Here is an 18,166-nt window from a genome sequence, read left to right on the forward strand (position 1 = left end):
AGCGTGCTTGGTTAAGAAATCGGTTAATAAAATAACCGGTAAACCGAAACATAAACCAGATAAATTCCCCCACTCGGGAACCAAGAGAGTGCGACACATCATCATCATCACACCCAACAAAACGGGAACCTGATTTTTTTTTTGGTTTGGTCGCATACCTTAAACATAGGAGAAGAAGAGAAACTTTTATGAGATCGACATTGATGGATCCATTCCCAATCCATCCAAAATCTTCAGACCCAATGCTCATCTCCTCCTCACCAATCTGATTATCTCTCTCTCTTGTTCGGACAGACACATCTTAATCATCAGACACCAATTTCTTCACTCGATCGACCAAGTTGCACCTGAAAATTCACATTACATCGGGTTTTTTTTCTTAATTCCCTAGCATGCGAAAGGAAGATGGGTTCTGAAAAACGTACCCTTTCCAAAGTTCCTGAGATCTCAGGTGCGTGCCTCTTCTTCTAAATTTTGAAACTTTAGGGTTTGTAATTGCGATATTGAAACGTCTCTAATCGATGCATACATTGTGCCTTTTGTGTACGCTTCTCTTAGATGATTACCCTATTGATATGATTATAATATAAATTATCGGTCTTTGATTGATTCATGAGCAAAACTCGTGTTTTGTTAATTTTCTTAGAATCTGAGTGTTACTATGAGACTAATAGCTAGCTCTATTGGGGTTTGTTGCAGGTTTGCGTGAAAAGCATCAACAGGATCTTGAGAAACTGACATTGACTTCACAGCCATTCAAAACCTTGACATTCTTTCTTGTTGCTGTTTTGCTATATATTAGAAGATCAACCTCCTACCTTCTTGCAAATGTTGGCTGGCTTATGCTTTTTAGTAGCGTTTTTGTGGCCTTTGCAGCTCTGCTTGTGACCCTAGATGGCCCTCACGTCAAGGTAAACAGATTGAGATTGAGACTGCCTCTCTCTCTGTAGCTTTAACTAGTAAATAAGTGACAAGGAAGTGATGAGATAAATGTGGCTCGTGAGATCTTCCTTTGCTTTGTGACAAGCGAGTCTGTTTAATAAATTTCCAAAAGCTTCCTAAAACTGCCGCTTATATCTACTGCTACTGAGTGATGGTCAATATATCTGTTTCATTCTTAGTTTATCAGCTTCTTTTGTTTACTTGCATGAAGAAAATGGTAATATCTCATAATTTTCCCTACCTGCAGCACCTTGAAGAAATGTCTGAGTACATCAGGTTTGGACTATGGTGGATTTTTTTAGGTGTTGCTTCATCTATTGGTCTTGGTAAGAATATTTTTTACTCCCTCGCAGTCATCTTTTTGATAGTTTGTGTCCATCTTCTGTCTAAGAAAGAAACACTGATAGAATGATGTTTCCATCAAAGACCTAACATACTTCTCTTTTCTCATTTTTTGATGATTTCAGGATCTGGTTTGCATACATTTGTTCTTTATTTGGGTCCCCATATTGCTTTGTTTACTATAAAAGCAATGCAGTGTGGACGAGTTGATTTAAAAAGTGCTATATATGACACAATTCAATTGAAGAGAAGTCCTTCATGGCTTGACAAACCTTGCCACGAGTTTGGCTCCCCAGTCTTTTCTTCAGGAGTTCCTCTTAGCAGCATACTGCCTCAGATTCAAATAGAAGCCATACTCTGGGGTCTAGGAACAGCGTTGGGAGAACTTCCTCCTTACTTTATCTCCAGGGCAGGTGAAAATTCACACTTCCAACCTTCTTATTGACAACTCAATTGTTGTGGTTTAGTGTTAACTTATCTACTTGGAGGCCCAGTTTCAGAAGCTTCTTGAGCTTTATCTAAATGGGATTAAATGAAAGGGTTTTAGAGGTGTCGAGTTAAAAGTCTGATACATGAACAAGAGATGCAAACAGTTGACGAATACTTGATTACTAATGCTCTGACTCTATACAGCAAGTCTTTCCGGTGGCAAAATGGAAGAATTGGAGACATGTTCTGGTGATGATAACGGATTCATTGCTAAACGCGTAAATCAGATCAAAGGCTGGCTATTGTCACATTCACAGTACCTCAACTTCTTCACAATTCTGATTCTTGCTTCGGTACGTTTTAGATGAGTCTGCTGAAAAAATCCAATGCTTCTTGCGGAGACCTTTTGTGCATCTCTCTCTCTGGTCCCTTATAACATTTACATTTTATGCCTTACATTTCAGGTTCCTAACCCATTATTCGACCTTGCTGGAATCATGTGTGGACAATTCGACAAACCCTTTTGGGAGTTTTTCCTTGCAACATTGATTGGAAAGGCAATCATCAAGACGCATATACAGGTTTTGTGAGCATTTGCATACTGTTTTTATTCACTTTCGTTCTCATCCTTCAAGTTTGATCTCAAGAGTCAATATTGTTTCTTTTGCAGACGGTATTCATCATATCTGTCTGTAATAATCAACTTCTTGACTGGGTAGAGAATGAGCTGATATATATTCTGAGCTTTGTGCCCGGTTTTGCTTCTGCATTGCCTGAGCTCGCAGCGAAACTCCGCTTAATGAAAGACAAGTACTTGGTTGCTTCGCCTCCAGTAACTTCTGATATCAATGTAAACATATTTTTTAGTTTCACTTTTACTTGGGCCATTACCGTTTTGCATTGTTCTGAAAAGTTTTGATGATTTCGGATGATTGTTTTCTTGGTTCAGGTCAAAAAATGGGATCTTTCTTTTGCATCGGTGTGGAATGGAGTTGTGTGGCTGATGCTTTTGAATTTCTTCGGCCAGATTGTGACTTCAACTGCACAGAGATACCTCAAGAAGCAACAAGAAGAAGAACTAGATGCTTTGACTAACAAGTCGTCGCTGAGCTCAAAGGGATCTAAGTAGTCCATAACTTTTTATCTATCTTTTCTAATTAACTTCGGTTTCTTTCTTTTTTTTTCTTTCATAGAAACCATACGATTGTGTTTCTTCTTATCTGAGAACAGAAGATACGTGTCCACAGAGAAGAAAACATATTAAAGGTTGAAAGGAAGTTTTAATTAGTATTTCACACTAGTACCTCCCGTCAAAGGTTATGGACTCACAATTTCTAGTTATCTTCACAAAATATTATCCATGGATGTATAAAAGTTCCTCTTTAAGGTATACTTGCACAGAGAAGAAACGTAGGGGCTCCAGAAAAATCATCATTTAATGTTCTTAAGGTATACTTGCAATCCAAGTTTCCAGTTCATTTAAGATCCAAAACCCAACAATTATACGTTCGTTTGACCAATGATATATTAAAGATACTGTAATGTATGAGAGAAAAAAAAAGGGTTTGTACCAAAAGCTAAATCCTGTATAAATTAACTTCAAAAATACTATAGAGCATGGTTCAGTTTAAAAGACGAAATCAACTTTGGAGCTTAACGCAAACGAAAAACAAACGAAAGGGACAAATGAGAACTCATTACTGCAGAAACTGACAAAGAATAAAAGTCGAGAGAGACTTAAATAAACTGTTCGTCTGTCTTTAAAGTATTTTTCCCATGCAAGAAGACACAAATCTCAACAGTTCAAACAAAATAAATAAAAGACTCCGAAAATTATGCAAAGAAAAAGCCAATTTAATAGTATAACTTTTTTGTAAAAAAAATTAAGTATACTTGCATTAATTTCATAAACAAACTTCCAAAAGAGAAAATGCTTAAACCCAAGTGGCCAAGTTACGTCATCTCACTTCAGAAATGAGATTTTTGTATAAACCTTGATGCAATGGCGACAACTGCTCCAATAAATATATAAAGTATTTCCCTACTGAATACTATAGTTTTGCTTACAACAAGAAACCATTGCTCTGTACGTGCCCGTGTTGTGTCCTAGTTTTGACGATGACGTGTCGGTCAACGTGAGGCACCAGGGTTTGACCGTGTCGAGACCGTCGCGAGATACGGTGAAAGCGAACCTGGAGGATGCGCAAGCTTGCATGCTTGGTGATGGCGATCGCTATGAGATATGCTTGTTGATCGTTTTATAATTTGTTGTTGCTAAAACGATCCTTAATTATCCTTTTGTGTTTATGAACACAGTTCTATCAATAGGTTTTCTAATTATTACACTTAACTCTTTCTTTCAACGATAAGAAATACTACTATGGATTATAGGGGTAATTAGAATCAATAAAAAGAAAGGGATAAAATTGTAAAGAATCAATAATATAGAGACTATATTCGATAATAATTTCTCTGATTCCTCTCTTTTTTTGGTTTGTTATTTATTTGATGTTGTTGACCCGACTCTTAAAAAAGACGTTGGTGTATCTAACACTCTAAAAGATTTAAGGTACACATATATAACAAAAGTGAAAACAAATCATTATGGTAACGCGCCTAAATGTATATTAACGACCAACACACAAAATAAGTCGCTTATCTGTTATAATTTTATCATATACGCTTAAAATGTATTGCTTTAGTTAGCCAATTAAAAAAAAAATCATCATCTTCAGGGTACGATGCAGAGATGAAATTTAAATTATTTCGTCAAAGTAAGAAAATATCGCTAATCTGTTATGATTTTATCATATACGCATAAATTAATATAGGGGTGCCAATCGAACTACTCGTACATGAAAAAATATCTTTAAAATTAAATGTAGCTAAATTTTGATTTAATTAACAAATAATTTTAGATATTTTGATTATTTTTGACATTTAGGTATAAAACTAATTGAAATATTTAAAATTAGATATAGAACTAATTGAAATATTTTAAATTATAATTATATTTTTAGATAATTGAATTATATTAATGATAAATATTATAAATAATTTTAGATATTTTTATATATTTGGGTTTGATGGGTACCCGAACGGGTATCGAGTATTACCAACCCTAATCCGAATCCACGGTATTGAAAAATAGAATCTAATAGGGTTTTATTGGTAAACATTTACCTTACGCAAACACTATTTTTCGAGTCAGGTTCCGAGTTAGGTATTCGGGTACAGTTTTTATGTCAAAGCCTACTAGATACATATATTTAAGTTCAAAACCAGTATTTTTCAGGGACAGTTCGGCCTAGTCCACGAGTTTTGGCCCTAATTAACATGTCCAGATTCATCCCTGTGGTAAAAATTAAGTGTCAAATTTAATTTAAGGAAACAACAAATATTATTAATAAAAATACATCATGAAAAGAATGTATTTTAATTACTTAACTAAAAAAGAGAGAAAAAAAAAAAAGAGTGTCATCATTATATGATTAGTGTACGATGCAGGGATGCATGAAGAATGATGTAATATTATTCTTACATCATTATTCACATTGAATATAAAAGTAGATCTATAGTAAACTTAGACGAAAAGAAAAACGAGAAGACGAAAAAAAAAACAACGAAGAAAATGTTGCGTGGTGTGATGATTCTGATGCAGCTTGCAGTTGCGGTGACAACGGCGACTACGAATTTCCCTCCACCACCACCGGCACCGGTGGAAGGACCACCACCACCACCGGCATTTATTGTGGAGGGTGTATCACTTCCACCTGCTTCTTCTATTAATGTGGGAAATCAGATTTTTTCTGGTGAGCCAAAGGAGGATTGGAACGAAACTTGGTGGGGACGACTGGCTCTAGGGACAACGGTCATCGCTGTTGGGCTTACTTTGGCTTGGATCTTTAACCGAGTGCTCAGCTGGGCAGGGAGGAGGATGGTACCACGATGAGAAGCGGTGTCGATGCTGTCTCGATGACCACCGGAGATAATGGAAGTCCGGTTTAGTCGCCGGTTTAGGTCTAGGGATTATTATGAAAATGTAATGTTTTACTTTAAGAAGCTATTTTAATGTTTAAGAAGCTATTCGATTTAATAATTGTGTTTAATTATTCCTGCATCATTAAACATTAAATGATTAAAGTAAACGAGACTTCATTAAAAATAAAAACTTCCAATTAGGCAAAATATTCTAGATCCCAATTATATTATTGTGTTGCTCTGTTCTTAATTTTTTTGAAATTTTCATGAAACTGCTAGAGGTTTTACATGCAAAGCTGCCAAAGATGTCCCTAATTGCTTCGGACTTTAGCTTCTTGCCCGATGTGAAAGTTCCTGGTGAAAGAGCCCCATTGGTTTCAACGAAGGTCATGATTCTCTTTTTTGGTTGTAGCTCGATACATCAGCATTCATGGATGACTTCGGTTTACCTTCAAATACGAGAACAAAGGACGGATATAACCCCTTACTTGATAACTTCAAGAACACTAAGTTCTATCTTAGCGTCCCAACACACAACACTAAGTAGCAAGCAAAAGAATTCATCATCATCAGCTCATGGATGTCTGAATTTTGCAGAAAATGAAAGCTTTTTCAATTCCCTTTAAAAGGGTTTATTAGAACTCTGATTACTTATTTCTTCTCTTATATGATTTAGTAAGTTTAATCAAATATTCCATTCCCCAGCTTTGTCTCGCCAGTTGAATATAACTCCAAAACGTAGTTATTTGCTTTTTGCGTTTTGCTGTGTTTCTGGCTTTCAATCACTCTTTTTGCGATAGTAATGCATTATGTAATGGGTTTTTTGGTTAAACGCGCCGATATAACTGATTTAAAAGTTTGATATATGGCTTTCTCGTTATTTTATCTTCTTTTAACTTTGTTTGGAGAAACTAACTATAGTGGAATCTAATCAGTTCTCTTAGATTTTGTTAAAAATTTTGGAAGAAGATTCAAATCTATATGCTTCATAAAATAAATTGTTTGACACAGAGAGATGTTCAGCTACCTGAATTGTTGTATGAACAATATCAAGAAATCTCTCTCTTCTTCTTCTTCTTCTGCTCTTGTTTGTTTGAAACAAGTTTTGGTATAAAATGTTTCAAAGGCTTTTACAGTTAAGATCCTCACCGTTCCATAATCCAGTGGCCGTGGAATTCGTCTGAGACGTTGAATCTGGACTCTGACGCTCTCTAATCGGCTGTCAAGAATCTCCATAACATTATCCGGCGGGCATTTATCACTAGACTTCTTCGGATTCATCTGACAGACACATTCAGGCCATGAATTTGTATAAAACGATTCAGGAGATACACGTCTGTGAGGCCCTCCATTACTCGTCTCACTGCTTCTTCGAATCCAGCAGTTCTGCCCTTTTCTCTAGATATGAAAATTGGAGCCAAAGCTTTCCTATCCGGTCTGATTGTGGTACGGAAACCGTAGTAAAGGCGATGACCTAAGAGATTGTTGGCGAAATTGCTCGGTCCATCATATGTTGGCATAAAAATGTCGGAAAGGAGACAAACCATGTAATCCACCGCTGATCCTATTCATCACTGTGAGTTTGCTGACAGCTCTTCAGAGGGGTCTACCGAGCTATGGTTGTCGAGCCGTGGGAATAAAGTTCGAAACGGTTTCATGAACCGTTCCCTGCCAAAAAGTTCACCGGCTGCTAGGTATATCCTTGTGGAGTTGTCGAATCTCATTGCTCTTAATATAAAAGACCTACCTGCACCACACGGATCACACCAAAATGTCATATCACATTTCTAAAGCCTACAACAGTGCCACAGTAGCTGCAAATTATGTTTTCTGTCTTGTGGATATACTCAACATGAAAATGATGCTGATAAAAGAAGTAAAGGAACTACCTCCTCAGGGGTCAGTGGACACTTCCCGATAGCTCTCCTTTCGTTGTAAATAAGCCTTTTCTCTGCAAAAAATTTTTTACGATACTTCCTAAGTATTTTCTGTTCCTCCGGGTTAAATATGTCAAAGCACCTGCGGACAAATAGACAAATTAACCATTGTTCTGTTTATCAGATGATACAGAGGCAATTAATTTCTTTGCAAGACAATTTAAATAGAATCAGACTCTAGTAAACTAACTTTTCTGTATAAAGTATTTTGATAGAAATGAAACTACAGCTGATGGTTGGAAAGAGAAAGTTGCAAAAGAGCCATACCCTGCAAATGCCAACATATCCATTTCAAAACGAAGATGGATCGACATGAAGTGGCCTTGTGACCGGAGTTTGTCAACAATAGATTCGCTCAACTTCATGATGTGTGGCTTGAATCTCAAAGCATGGTAGTTCACTCTGCACCTTAACCGTTGATATTCAGGATTGTCAATTTCCTCCGCTAAACGATGTGAAAAAGGGGTAAGATAGATAGCACTATGTTCCTTCATTGCCTTTAAAGCAGTTGTCAGGTACCAGTCAATAGGAGCATCTCGAGGAGGACGAATCTGATAAGAGATAAATAATAAGGATCACAGAAAATTTAACCTATGCTTTCAGAATTCAAGCTTATGTGGAAAACCAGACATCTCTTTATGCTTGTACCTGAAAGGCTTTTATCTTCTTGGTTTTCCCATTTTTGTGAGCATCGGGGATCTTTCCCACAATCTTAACATCATACTTCAGTGTCTCAATAAAGTGTTCAAAGTCATAGATACCTTGAAAACCACTGAGAATAAAACAATGATATAGTAGAGGATAAAGACATACTTAAACAAATCATGTAATGGCATTTGCTCTAATGAGAACATTTACACTAGGCGAAGAAGTCCGCTTAGAACTTGTCTGATGATACTTGGAATTTGGAATGAGAAATTGCATTACCTTTACACTTTTAACTAGTAATCATCAACTTTGTATTTTACCAAAAAAGATATCTTACTTTCTAAAATTAATGCTATGTTGTAGTAGTAGTAAGGGGAATCTAACTTCTCTTTGCAAGAGAGATGTGAAGGAATCAAAATACCTGTCATCATGCCAAAACGAGTTTGCATCTAATTCGGGCAGCTAGTACTGCATTCACATAAATCTGCAATATCCAGAAGTCAAAATATGCCAAATTAACCAGATTCGTATTGGAGGGTTTAAGATAGCTCAAATCTATGGTGAAGTGACCCAAACAGGACTCTTGGAGTGTAAAAAGGAAAGAACAAAAGTGCAATAGACGACTTTGATCCCAGAAAAAAAAAAAAAAAAAAAGAAACACCTACCGCACTACGTTGCTGATTCAAACCACCATTACATCGAACACGGAGATAACCATATAGAATCCATCAAAGTCTTTAGATCAACAAAGAATCACTAAGATTATCACATACAGATACTACATTATTCAGCTACAAGTCACACTACTCCATAGTACATACGAAAAGTGAACTAACCTTAGATGGACGGGTCGGCTCGGGATTGCTACCGATGTTAGCCGAGAAAAGCAGCGACGGCGTACAGATCAGTAGAACAATGACTCCGATAGACAGTTTCGCAACCATCCCCTTTGTTCCAACTCCTCCCGTTTTCCCATGGAGCCTGTGGTGCCCTAACCTGACAACATCACTCGAAAAATCAACACCGATCCAACCGAATCATATCTACTGAATTGAAACAAATTCAGAAAAGATGTTGGTACGATCTATCTACCTTCGCATCGCGTTTGAAATCAGGAAGAAGAAGAAGAAGAGATCTTCTCCAGTGAGTATTGATGAGAATTTGTTTGTAAATTAGTCTGTGTGTAAACTCTCGTCTCTCCTTAATTGGAGTCTTTCTCACCGGCGCCGGCGAGATGTAGATTTTTTAATTTTATTTCCTATTTATAAAATCTTATTAATTCATTGAGTTTAATGGAAGAAAGTTATTATTACTCCTATCCTACGATGGTAAAGAATTTTACGGTTACGATTTTTCAAAATTTTGGATGGTAAAAGTTTAATTTTAAAATTTCACAAATCTTTCTAAATTAGGCTTGTTCTTCTATTTTTTGTTTTTCCCAACTACCTCTATTTCTTATTTCTTGGGTTCGAACCGGCCAATTGAATCAAGCGCTGGCTTTGGAGAGCTGCTTAAATATGTCGGTTATGTCCTTAACCGGTGATTCAGCCTTGATAGTACCGATATAAGGACTCTCCGATGGAACGATGTCAGAGCATCAGAGCCCCTTGACGATCACAGTCTTGTGTGTGCCGGAGATCAATTCCTCATAGTCCGTATCGCCGCGTTCTCCAACCACTACGTACATGTTCGCCACGTTCAACCTCCACCTCACGAACAAGTACCTTCACCCCCATAAATCAAATCGCAATTGTTCTCGAAATCATGACAACTTTTGGAATGTAGCAAGTGGTATACTCTGATTGAATATACATGTAGCATTTCATTTTTTTACCAAACTTAAATCAGGAATCCTTGGTGGTTTAAATTTGGTTATATAGTTTTTACTTTTTGAGGATTCTTCAAGTATCTTTTTGTGCTTACAGAGAAGAGTTTGAGGAGTATACAAATGTAGAAACTTCACCAGAGAGTGAACAAGATTAAGGTTTTCTTTTGTTCTTGCTTGCGTAGGTGTTTTAGGAAATAGTATTAGACCGTTTATTGTTGTAAAGGTAGCGTTATGTAAAATCTGCCTAATCTCTAACCCTCTGGTTCATTTAAGATCCAAAACCCAACAATTCTATCTCGTAGACACGGTCATTGGAAGAATCAACGGTTGACCAATGATATATTAATGATATGTAATGTATGACAGAAAACAAAAATTAAGGGTTTGTCCCAAAAGCTAAATCCTGTACATAAATTAACTTCAAAAATATAGAGTACGGTTTGGTTTAAAAGACGAAATCAGTTTTGGAGCTTACCCCCAAAAAAATAACAAACGAAAGGGACAAATGAGAACTCATTACTGCAGAAACTGACAAGGAATAAAAGTCGAGAGAGACTTAAATAAACTGTTCGTCTGTCTTTAAAGTATTTTTCCCATGCAAGAAGACACAAATCTCAACAGTTCAAACAAAATAAATAAAAGACTCCGAAAATTATGCAAAGAAAAGGCCAATTTAATATAACTTTTTTGAAAAAATTTAAGTATTCTTTATAATATAAAACACAAATCACCTGACCAATTAAATCTTGCCACAACAGCTTTTAATTTTTTTTCTTCTAATTTAAACAAAAAAAACAATTATCTCACAACTGAAAAAAACAAAAGAATGCCGAGCAAAAAAAAAAACCAAAAAAAAAAAAGAAACTGAACTAAATTAAGGGGGGTGTATTCAACTTGACATTTTAAGTGATTTAGATAAATTTTACAAATCTTCTGTTATTCAATCATGGATTTTAATAAGTTTATTAAAATCCACTGTTATTGAACTGATGATTTAAAAATCTTCTTTAAAATCTACTGTTATTAAACTGATGATTTAAAACTTTAATTTAAAATCCACTGTTATTTAAAATAGTTTGTGGATTTGGATTTTAATGATTTTTAGAAATTCTAGAAGATTTGAGAGGATTTGTTTAGTTAAAAATACAGAAATCCAAATCCCATGGTTTTAGGTGGGATTTGAAAGAATTTTACAAAAAATCATATCAACTTCCCTAAAATCATTAAAATCATTTAAAATCTCGTGAAAAATCATAAGTTACATAACCAATTAAATCTTGCCACATCAGCTTTTAATTTTTTTTTCTAATTTAAATAAAAAAAACATTTATCCCACAACTGAAAAAACAAAAGAATGCCGAGCAAAAAAAACCAAAAAAAAAGTAAAAGAAACTGAACTAAATTAAAAGTGATATTTACAAATTTTTGGGCTATAAATAAAAGCCCAAATCCATAACAATTATTTGTAAACCCTAGAACTACTATCTTTGTTTGTTCCTCTTATTCGTGACTTTCTCCTACTAACACGTAACACCTCTACTTCCATTAAGCGCTCCTGGAATTTTGATAAACTGTAAATAATTCAAACGTTGTATTTTTCCCCACCTTACCTCCACGTTCTAGGTGATTTTACAACCGATTCCTCATCTATTTAAATCCTAATTCTGTCTCTTTTATCTGTATTCCTCTCTTTTCTATCGTTTTTTTTTGCTCATCTAAATTACATCTCCTCTGTAATCCTCTCCTCTCCATTCTTATTTTTTTCTTGATTGCTCATATAAGTTACAGTTACAATTCTCAGACAGATAATGTTTAAACTTTTGTTCTTATTCATATATCTCTTAAACTTATATTCATTATGATTTTTATATATTCCATCCAATTGTTGATGAGGAAATGAATTGAGATACAAAAACAATTAATTTTGTTTTTAAAGAGATATTCCAGAAAATTATACGAAGATGGCTCTTATCAGGGGCGAGTAGAGACTATTGGGGTCAGCTGACCCCACTAATTTTTCTTTTAATGTTTTTTAGTTATAAATTAAATATGACTGCTTTAAATTTTGTAATTTGACTCCTACAAATTTTTCATTTTGATTTTGACTCCTACAAATTTTACATTTTTACTATATTTTAAACTAAATTTCTATTTTGACCCTTTTAAAATTGCATTATTACCCCCATTTTTTCAAAAAATTTCATTGTAACCTTCTAAATTTTATTCTTTTATCCTTTTACAAAAAAAAAATCATTTGGACTCCTCTAAAATTTTTTTCTTGCTCCGCCACTGGCTCATATACCGGTACTACCTTCATCTCTACAATTTTTGAATTCAATTAAATATTATAACCTAATTCATTGCACCAACATACTTACTAATTTGATGAGTTGTTATTTCTCCACATTTATCTAACCATCAGTTTTTATGATGTTTCCTGTTGAAGGGAGTGCCAGAGAAACGATCAAGAAGAAACTTCCCTTTCCCAAGTAAGAAAGTGATTCAAGATCAACAGCAACTGTGTTTATGCTTTTATGGTTATCCTTTCTCATTTTTTTTTTTTTTTTGCTTTTCTAATATTAATACAACTCTGTAATGTTTAAATCTCCACATCAAATAGAATTTCTTAATTTTAAATGCTTAATGTTTATATATTTGCTAATTTTTTCGCATATACAAAGTAACGATCATGTTCATAACGTAAGATGTATAATTAGCAAAACTAAATATGTGTCCAAAACTCTATCAGATTGACATTTTAGGCTGTAATTTTGAGGCTCATCTTATAAGCAAAATTATATATTACTTTTTTTATTAATTTGTAAGTAGTTATATATTGTTTGATCACAAACAAATATTCCGTGCATATGCACGGGACTAATACTAGTAATTGGATAAATTTCATAAACAAACTTCCAAAGAGAAAATGCCTAAACCCAAGTTACGTCATCTCACTTCAGAAATGTGATTTTTGTATAAACCTTGATGCAATGGCGACAATTGCTCCAAGACATATTTACTCATTTCTATGCAATATATAAAGTATTTCCTACTGAGATTAATACTATAGTTTTGCTTACAACAAGAGACCTTACATATTATAATGCAACAATCTTCATATACACACAACCACTACACAACAGAACAAAAGTCCACTGCACCCTAAGTCCCTAACCTTTTCAACCAATTTTATAGAATTGACACATATTCCTATCATGTAAACTAGTTGAATAAAGTAATGTCAAATCTATAACCCCTTATGTATGTCGTCGTTTTTGCTAGTGTTTAATTAAACTCAAATGGAATATCCAAAACGAACGCATTACGAAAACTGTTTTGACAAAGGTTATATATGTTTTCATATCCCTATTATAAATTACATAGCCCAAAGCTTTCTCATATCCTCCTCCATTGAACTACGTAGCACGTACGTCTGACTATATATAACGAAGTAGGCGAGTGAATGCATTTAAAAACTTGAAATGTCTTTTTGTCTTATAGCTAAAACAAATGAAGAAAAGTTTGACTGTTTTACACTGTCTTTTCGTTTTTTTAACTACTAAAAGAAGTTTTAAAATTTCCACTTCTTTCTATTGCGCCAACAACTGTTTTGTCAACGGTTTGCTTTATATTTTTTATGATTAGGAAATAATGGGGTCACATGTAGCAGAGAGGTACTTGTAATCTCCTCTAACAAATAAAGAAACAACAGCAACATCGCATGTTCTCATTTGAATTCTCCCAATGAGTCTTTCTCCGTCACGACCACGTTGTCTTCTCTTTTTTTTTACTTTTCAAATTAAGATTTACCCAAAGCGAAGACTTTTATTTTTTTGGGGGCATGCTTATCCCGAAATGTGCCCATGTGTAATAATTAATACAAATCATCATCTATTACAAAGCTACATAAAATGTTTAAAGTTCGAATAATAACAATAATAACCTTGACACAAATCATTCAAAATTTAAACGGTACGAATTTTTTTATTTGGACAACTTAGATAATAACTGAAAAAATGAAATCAAGCCATAGATAAATAAACAATTGATAAAAATTATTAGGAAAATACACTTGAAGAACTAAAATAAAGATGATTGAAAACAACAATAAGTAAAAAAAAACAATCACGGCAAAAGTTATATACTACTTTTGAATAGGTGGATTTGGATAGTGTGTTTTGATGAATTAGAACCGTTGAGATAAAGACACGTGGCGGCGTCTGATCTGAGTTGAAACAATGGAGACGAGTCCACCGAGTGGTGGCCTCATCTTTGACCTATAAGTCATCTCATCGTACGGTCTACGATAAAACTTGAGGAACTGAACGAACGTATCTCTAGGCTTCTCACTTTTGCTGACGTGTGATTCTCGCCGGAAGAAAACCGCCGGAGACTGGAAGAACGACGGTCGTGGTATCCGCGGATCACGCAGTGTTCCGATAGAGTGACGATCGGTGGTCCTAGCTGGCATCGGCGTCGAAGCGAAGAAGCTCCTCCTCGGACCACCGAACGGCTCGCTCCTAGCAGCCGGCGACGCGAATGAGAAAGAACGCGCGTTGAGAGGTGAGATGTACGCGCCAGTGTTGTGTCCTAGTTTTGATGATGACGTGTCAGTCAACGTGAGGCACCAGGGTTTGACCGTGTCGAGACCGTCGCGAGATACGGTGAAAGCGAATCTGGAGGATGCGCAAGAACCGATCTTATCCGTTGATTTGAGAGATGACGTGTCGAATCGGAGGGAGGAGACTCGTGATGGGTAAGATGAGGAGAAGTCCTCGTAGTCAAACGAGTCTTGGAAATCTTGCATCGATACTATCATCGTGGCCGTTGATAGATCCACGAATGTGCGTATACCCTACACGTGACCGTAGAGGATTAGTATCTTTGACTTAAACTTGATAAACATATATATCTCGCTTTCGAAGTACACCTCAAGTCTTAAAGTTACGTTTTAGATAGGTGAACTAACACACTTTGACTTAATAAACATAATTAAATTCGAATTGTGTATCAATGTGAATAGGTTACGTACCTTCCAAAGGTAAGAGAATAGAGAAGGAGGATCGATGACGAAGGTTTTGTGAAGACGACAAGGATAGTACTCTGCGACTATTTTGAGTGTAGTCACAAGTATGTTCATGAAAGCTGATGCTGATTTGAAGAAGCCTGCGGTTTCAAAAAAACATGAAAGAAACACGTTAGTGAATCGTTAGAGTGTAACAAATAAATAAAATATGTTTGTTATAAAAGACTACAGTTGACAATATTTTTAGAAAAAATGCATATGAAAACAAATGTTGTAGCTTTCCAAAAAAAAAAAGATAAAAAGGATGGAGTACTGAGGGGGTAGCAGAGGATCAAAAGAGGAACATTTAATAAAAAGCTAAAGAGTACTAATCAGAGAGAGTAGTGGAGAAGCAAGTACTGCTGCAACTGGAACATAAGTAAATGCCAAAAATAACCTCAATAATTGAGAGTGTGATTCGTGTGTGACCGTGACTCTACAGGGACACTACGGACCTTTTCTGATCGTTATCTCTCCCACTTTCCTGCCGGAGTACCGACATGTTCCGGTCCCCTATTTTTTTTTTTTTTTTACCAACTCGTATTTTATTTTTTTTATGAAGAAAAAAAACACATTTACGTTTATTCGTTAACCGTGACAATATTTCCATTGAGGTAAAGAAGACAAAGTCAAATAGTTACCATTTTTTGAATCTTTTATTTCACTTTATTTTGAAACCTTTTTTTCCTATTAATATAATAAAATGATGAATGGAAAACGAAAGAGAGAGAGAGGACTTACTAGCATCGAAAAGGATGACAAATTGTTCGACGTTTCTGGACATGGTTGAGATAGCCACCTCTAATGTAAATACTACCAAACGAGTCAACCTACGAAAATTAAAAGGAAGTATAAATTAAGTTTGTGACAACTTTTGATGTTTTTTAATATGATATAGATAATTTATACTTACTGTTTCTGCGTATGTAGCTTCTGATAATCTTGTTTAATGCGGAAAACCTAAGAGGTAAATAATTAAGGTGTTCAATTAGGTTTTCGGTTATGAAATGAAATAAATAAGAAAATCATATTAAGAGTGAGAAACATTATTAACTAGTTACCAAAACGGGTCTGCACTCGTCATCAAGACCAGCAACGTAGGCAAGCCCTTCAGCAAGCTCCGCCGTGAACTCGTCGGCGATCAAGCTCTCTGTAATTATTACATACTATATTAATAAAGATAAAAACAAAAAAATTTTGAAAAAAGGAAAAAGGAAAAACAGAATCTTGAAAAAATAAATAGAAGAGGTTAAAAATAAGTGGGTGTCATAATGAGTGGATATTCACTTTAACGCTCGATGTTCAAACATGGGACACATCAAAACCCGAGAAAAAAAGCAAGCAACGAAACGTTTGTCTTTTTTTTTTTTCTTCTTCTAAAATTACACTAACACTGACATACACTAAGAAAAAAAGAAAGTACAATAACCACTACTACTAGCTAACCAAATCTATTCATCTATACACACACACAACACACTACATGCTTGCTCACTTTAAACTTTATGTTTTTCATCCTCTCGTTTTCATTATTTTAAAAATTTTAGACCGTTTTTTTAAAAATAAAGCTGTCTACCTGACTACCTCTAAAGATGTAACGTACGCGTGTTCCGTATGGAAATACTACAAATATACGTTTATCCATATACATATACGTCTAAAACTTGTTATACAAAAACAAATATAGAGGGAGGGGGAGAGAGAGAGAGTACCAATGCCAAGAGAAGATCTCCATGAAAGGCAAGACCTTAACTGTTTAGCTGCTTTCTTGACATTGTCTCCTTTAATTCTCAAGAATCTACTAACACAAGCTCTGTTACAGAACTTCTCCTGCAATATTTTGTTAACAACCCAATTAAGTTCCCAACGACATGTTATTTCTTGAAAACATGTAACAAATTAATTACTTTTCTATATATTAATTAATTAGTGTGTAAAAAAAAAACCAAACCTGTTTAAGAGTGAGAGGAGAATGTTTACGAAGGAGATGAAGAACAGCTTCGACTTTGTCGTCGTTCTCTACTACTGTAGTTGATGAATGATGATGATGATGATCCTTCATCTCTTTTTTCCCCATTTTTCGGAATATCAAAACACAGCCAAAGATGTTTCCCTTTTGTTTCTTCTTTTTATTTGTGTAAGAAAATCAAAAGAGATTGCTTAATCAGGCCGTTGTAACAAATATACCAAGCTTGTTATTCAAGCGAGAAAGTGAGATATATAGAAAGAGAGAAAGAGAAAGAGAGAGAGAGAGAGAGAGGGAAAAAAGAGATTTTGAAAAATATGGCAAGTGATTAATTCAATGGTGAGACTTGAGAGACAGAGAGAGAGAGAAAGAGATTCCCCTCTTGTATATATTTTGGGAATGAGATAACGGCAGCTGACGCCGTTAACACTACGCAAAGCACATATGTCCAGGTCAAAAAGGTCGTCATGCCTAACATTATTTTATTTATACTATTAATCAAACTAGCAATGTTTAGTTTTATCTTTTCTCAACAGTAAATGATCCGACCCAAAAAAAAAAACAAATAAAGAGTTGGAAAATATTATTGATATACTTATAAATAAATAAGGTCACGGTACTCTTGAAAAAATTATCATTAAAGAAATTTATTTTTTGTCATAATCAGATGTTTTTAATTAATTAAAAATCTTATTTTCTCGTAAATATTTTTTTTTAATAAAAAATAAGTGAATAAACATATAAAATGAAAAGGAAAAAAAAATGTCAAACGGCGTCAAGTGCTATATACTAAGAAGAACAGAAATTATTACAAGGATTCGACTTTATAATTAAAACTCGTTGAACTTTCAATAGTTTTTTAAAGCACTAATTTTGATCACATCAATCTCTTTCTCTCTCGCTCTCTTTTTATCTCTTTTGAATATTATGATTTTTATTAGCTATTTATTTAGCTGCTGCTGCTGCTGGTACAACGAACATATTCTTTCATATTTGACGTCTACTACAACAAACAAACTAGTATTATT

General features: G+C 34.7%; 4 protein-coding genes across 5 annotated transcripts; 1 reads left to right on the forward strand and 3 right to left on the reverse strand.

The window, feature by feature from the left end:
• Positions 1 to 82: 82 nt before the first annotated feature.
• On the forward strand, positions 83 to 3,003 carry LOC104754683 (vacuole membrane protein KMS2). Its single transcript, XM_010476925.3, has 8 exons — positions 83 to 451; positions 700 to 911; positions 1,190 to 1,268; positions 1,410 to 1,697; positions 1,918 to 2,066; positions 2,178 to 2,294; positions 2,384 to 2,563; positions 2,663 to 3,003. Exons 1-8 carry the CDS (start codon positions 406 to 408, stop codon positions 2,840 to 2,842), a joined length of 1,251 nt encoding a protein of 416 aa, XP_010475227.1. The 5' UTR covers positions 83 to 405; the 3' UTR covers positions 2,843 to 3,003.
• A 3,636-nt stretch (positions 3,004 to 6,639) lies between these two features.
• On the reverse strand, positions 6,640 to 8,414 carry LOC104759080 (O-fucosyltransferase 1-like). Its single transcript, XM_087495714.1, has 4 exons — positions 8,280 to 8,414; positions 7,899 to 8,182; positions 7,584 to 7,713; positions 6,640 to 7,441 (listed from the first exon to the last, which is right to left on the reverse strand). Exons 2-4 carry the CDS (start codon positions 8,123 to 8,125, stop codon positions 7,424 to 7,426), a joined length of 375 nt encoding a protein of 124 aa, XP_087351840.1. The 5' UTR covers positions 8,126 to 8,182; positions 8,280 to 8,414; the 3' UTR covers positions 6,640 to 7,423.
• Positions 8,415 to 8,562: 148 nt separating this feature from the next.
• On the reverse strand, positions 8,563 to 9,543 carry LOC147923248 (O-fucosyltransferase 1-like). Of its 2 annotated transcripts, XR_015586992.1 has the most exons (4): positions 9,372 to 9,543; positions 9,116 to 9,275; positions 8,945 to 9,014; positions 8,629 to 8,763 (listed from the first exon to the last, which is right to left on the reverse strand). XR_015586992.1 is itself a non-coding variant. In XM_087495715.1 (3 exons), the coding sequence occupies exons 1-3, from the start codon at positions 9,377 to 9,379 to the stop codon at positions 8,707 to 8,709; spliced, it is 225 nt and encodes a 74-aa protein (XP_087351841.1). In that variant the 5' UTR covers positions 9,380 to 9,543; the 3' UTR covers positions 8,563 to 8,706. The 2 variants fall into 2 exon arrangements, 1 of the variants encoding a protein (XP_087351841.1); XM_087495715.1 differs by lacking the exon at positions 8,945 to 9,014 and having other exon boundaries at positions 8,563 to 8,763.
• Positions 9,544 to 14,137: 4,594 nt separating this feature from the next.
• Positions 14,138 to 17,498, reverse strand: LOC104754684 (uncharacterized). Its single transcript, XM_010476926.3, has 7 exons — positions 17,124 to 17,498; positions 16,885 to 17,002; positions 16,234 to 16,322; positions 16,086 to 16,132; positions 15,914 to 16,002; positions 15,140 to 15,273; positions 14,138 to 14,962 (listed from the first exon to the last, which is right to left on the reverse strand). The coding sequence occupies exons 1-7, from the start codon at positions 17,247 to 17,249 to the stop codon at positions 14,294 to 14,296; spliced, it is 1,272 nt and encodes a 423-aa protein (XP_010475228.1). The 5' UTR covers positions 17,250 to 17,498; the 3' UTR covers positions 14,138 to 14,293.
• Between the last annotated feature and the right edge of the window lie 668 nt (positions 17,499 to 18,166).

The sequence above is a fragment of the Camelina sativa genome, chromosome 17 (genome assembly GCF_030686135.1).
Source record: "Camelina sativa cultivar CO46 ecotype springtype chromosome 17, ASM3068613v1".
In the NCBI taxonomy this organism is placed as follows: domain Eukaryota; kingdom Viridiplantae; phylum Streptophyta; class Magnoliopsida; order Brassicales; family Brassicaceae; genus Camelina; species Camelina sativa.

What these genes read in the sequence shown, in the direction of transcription:
- LOC104754683 (XM_010476925.3), top strand. Translation starts at nt 406, where the DNA reads ATGGGTTCTGAAAAACGTACCCTTTCCAAAGTTCCTGAGATCTCAG. An exon ending in TGCTTCATCTATTGGTCTTG is followed by an intron (nt 1,269 to 1,409) that starts GTAAGAATATTT and finishes TGATGATTTCAG; the next exon opens with GATCTGGTTTGCATACATTT. An exon ending in TCATCAAGACGCATATACAG is followed by an intron (nt 2,295 to 2,383) that starts GTTTTGTGAGCA and finishes TTTCTTTTGCAG; the next exon opens with ACGGTATTCATCATATCTGT.
- LOC104754684 (XM_010476926.3), bottom strand. Translation starts at nt 17,249, where the DNA reads ATGGGGAAAAAAGAGATGAAGGATCATCATCATCATCATTCATCAACT. An exon ending in CTCCTCTCACTCTTAAACAG is followed by an intron (nt 17,003 to 17,123) that starts GTTTGGTTTTTT and finishes AAAATATTGCAG; the next exon opens with GAGAAGTTCTGTAACAGAGC. An exon ending in GAGATCTTCTCTTGGCATTG is followed by an intron (nt 16,323 to 16,884) that starts GTACTCTCTCTC and finishes TAATAATTACAG; the next exon opens with AGAGCTTGATCGCCGACGAG.
- LOC104759080 (XM_087495714.1), bottom strand. Translation starts at nt 8,125, where the DNA reads ATGAAGGAACATAGTGCTATCTATCTTACCCCTTTTTCACATCGTTTA. An exon ending in GATATGTTGGCATTTGCAGG is followed by an intron (nt 7,714 to 7,898) that starts GTATGGCTCTTT and finishes ATTTGTCCGCAG; the next exon opens with GTGCTTTGACATATTTAACC.
- LOC147923248 (XM_087495715.1), bottom strand. An exon ending in AGCCGACCCGTCCATCTAAG is followed by an intron (nt 8,764 to 9,115) that starts GTTAGTTCACTT and finishes TGGATATTGCAG; the next exon opens with ATTTATGTGAATGCAGTACT.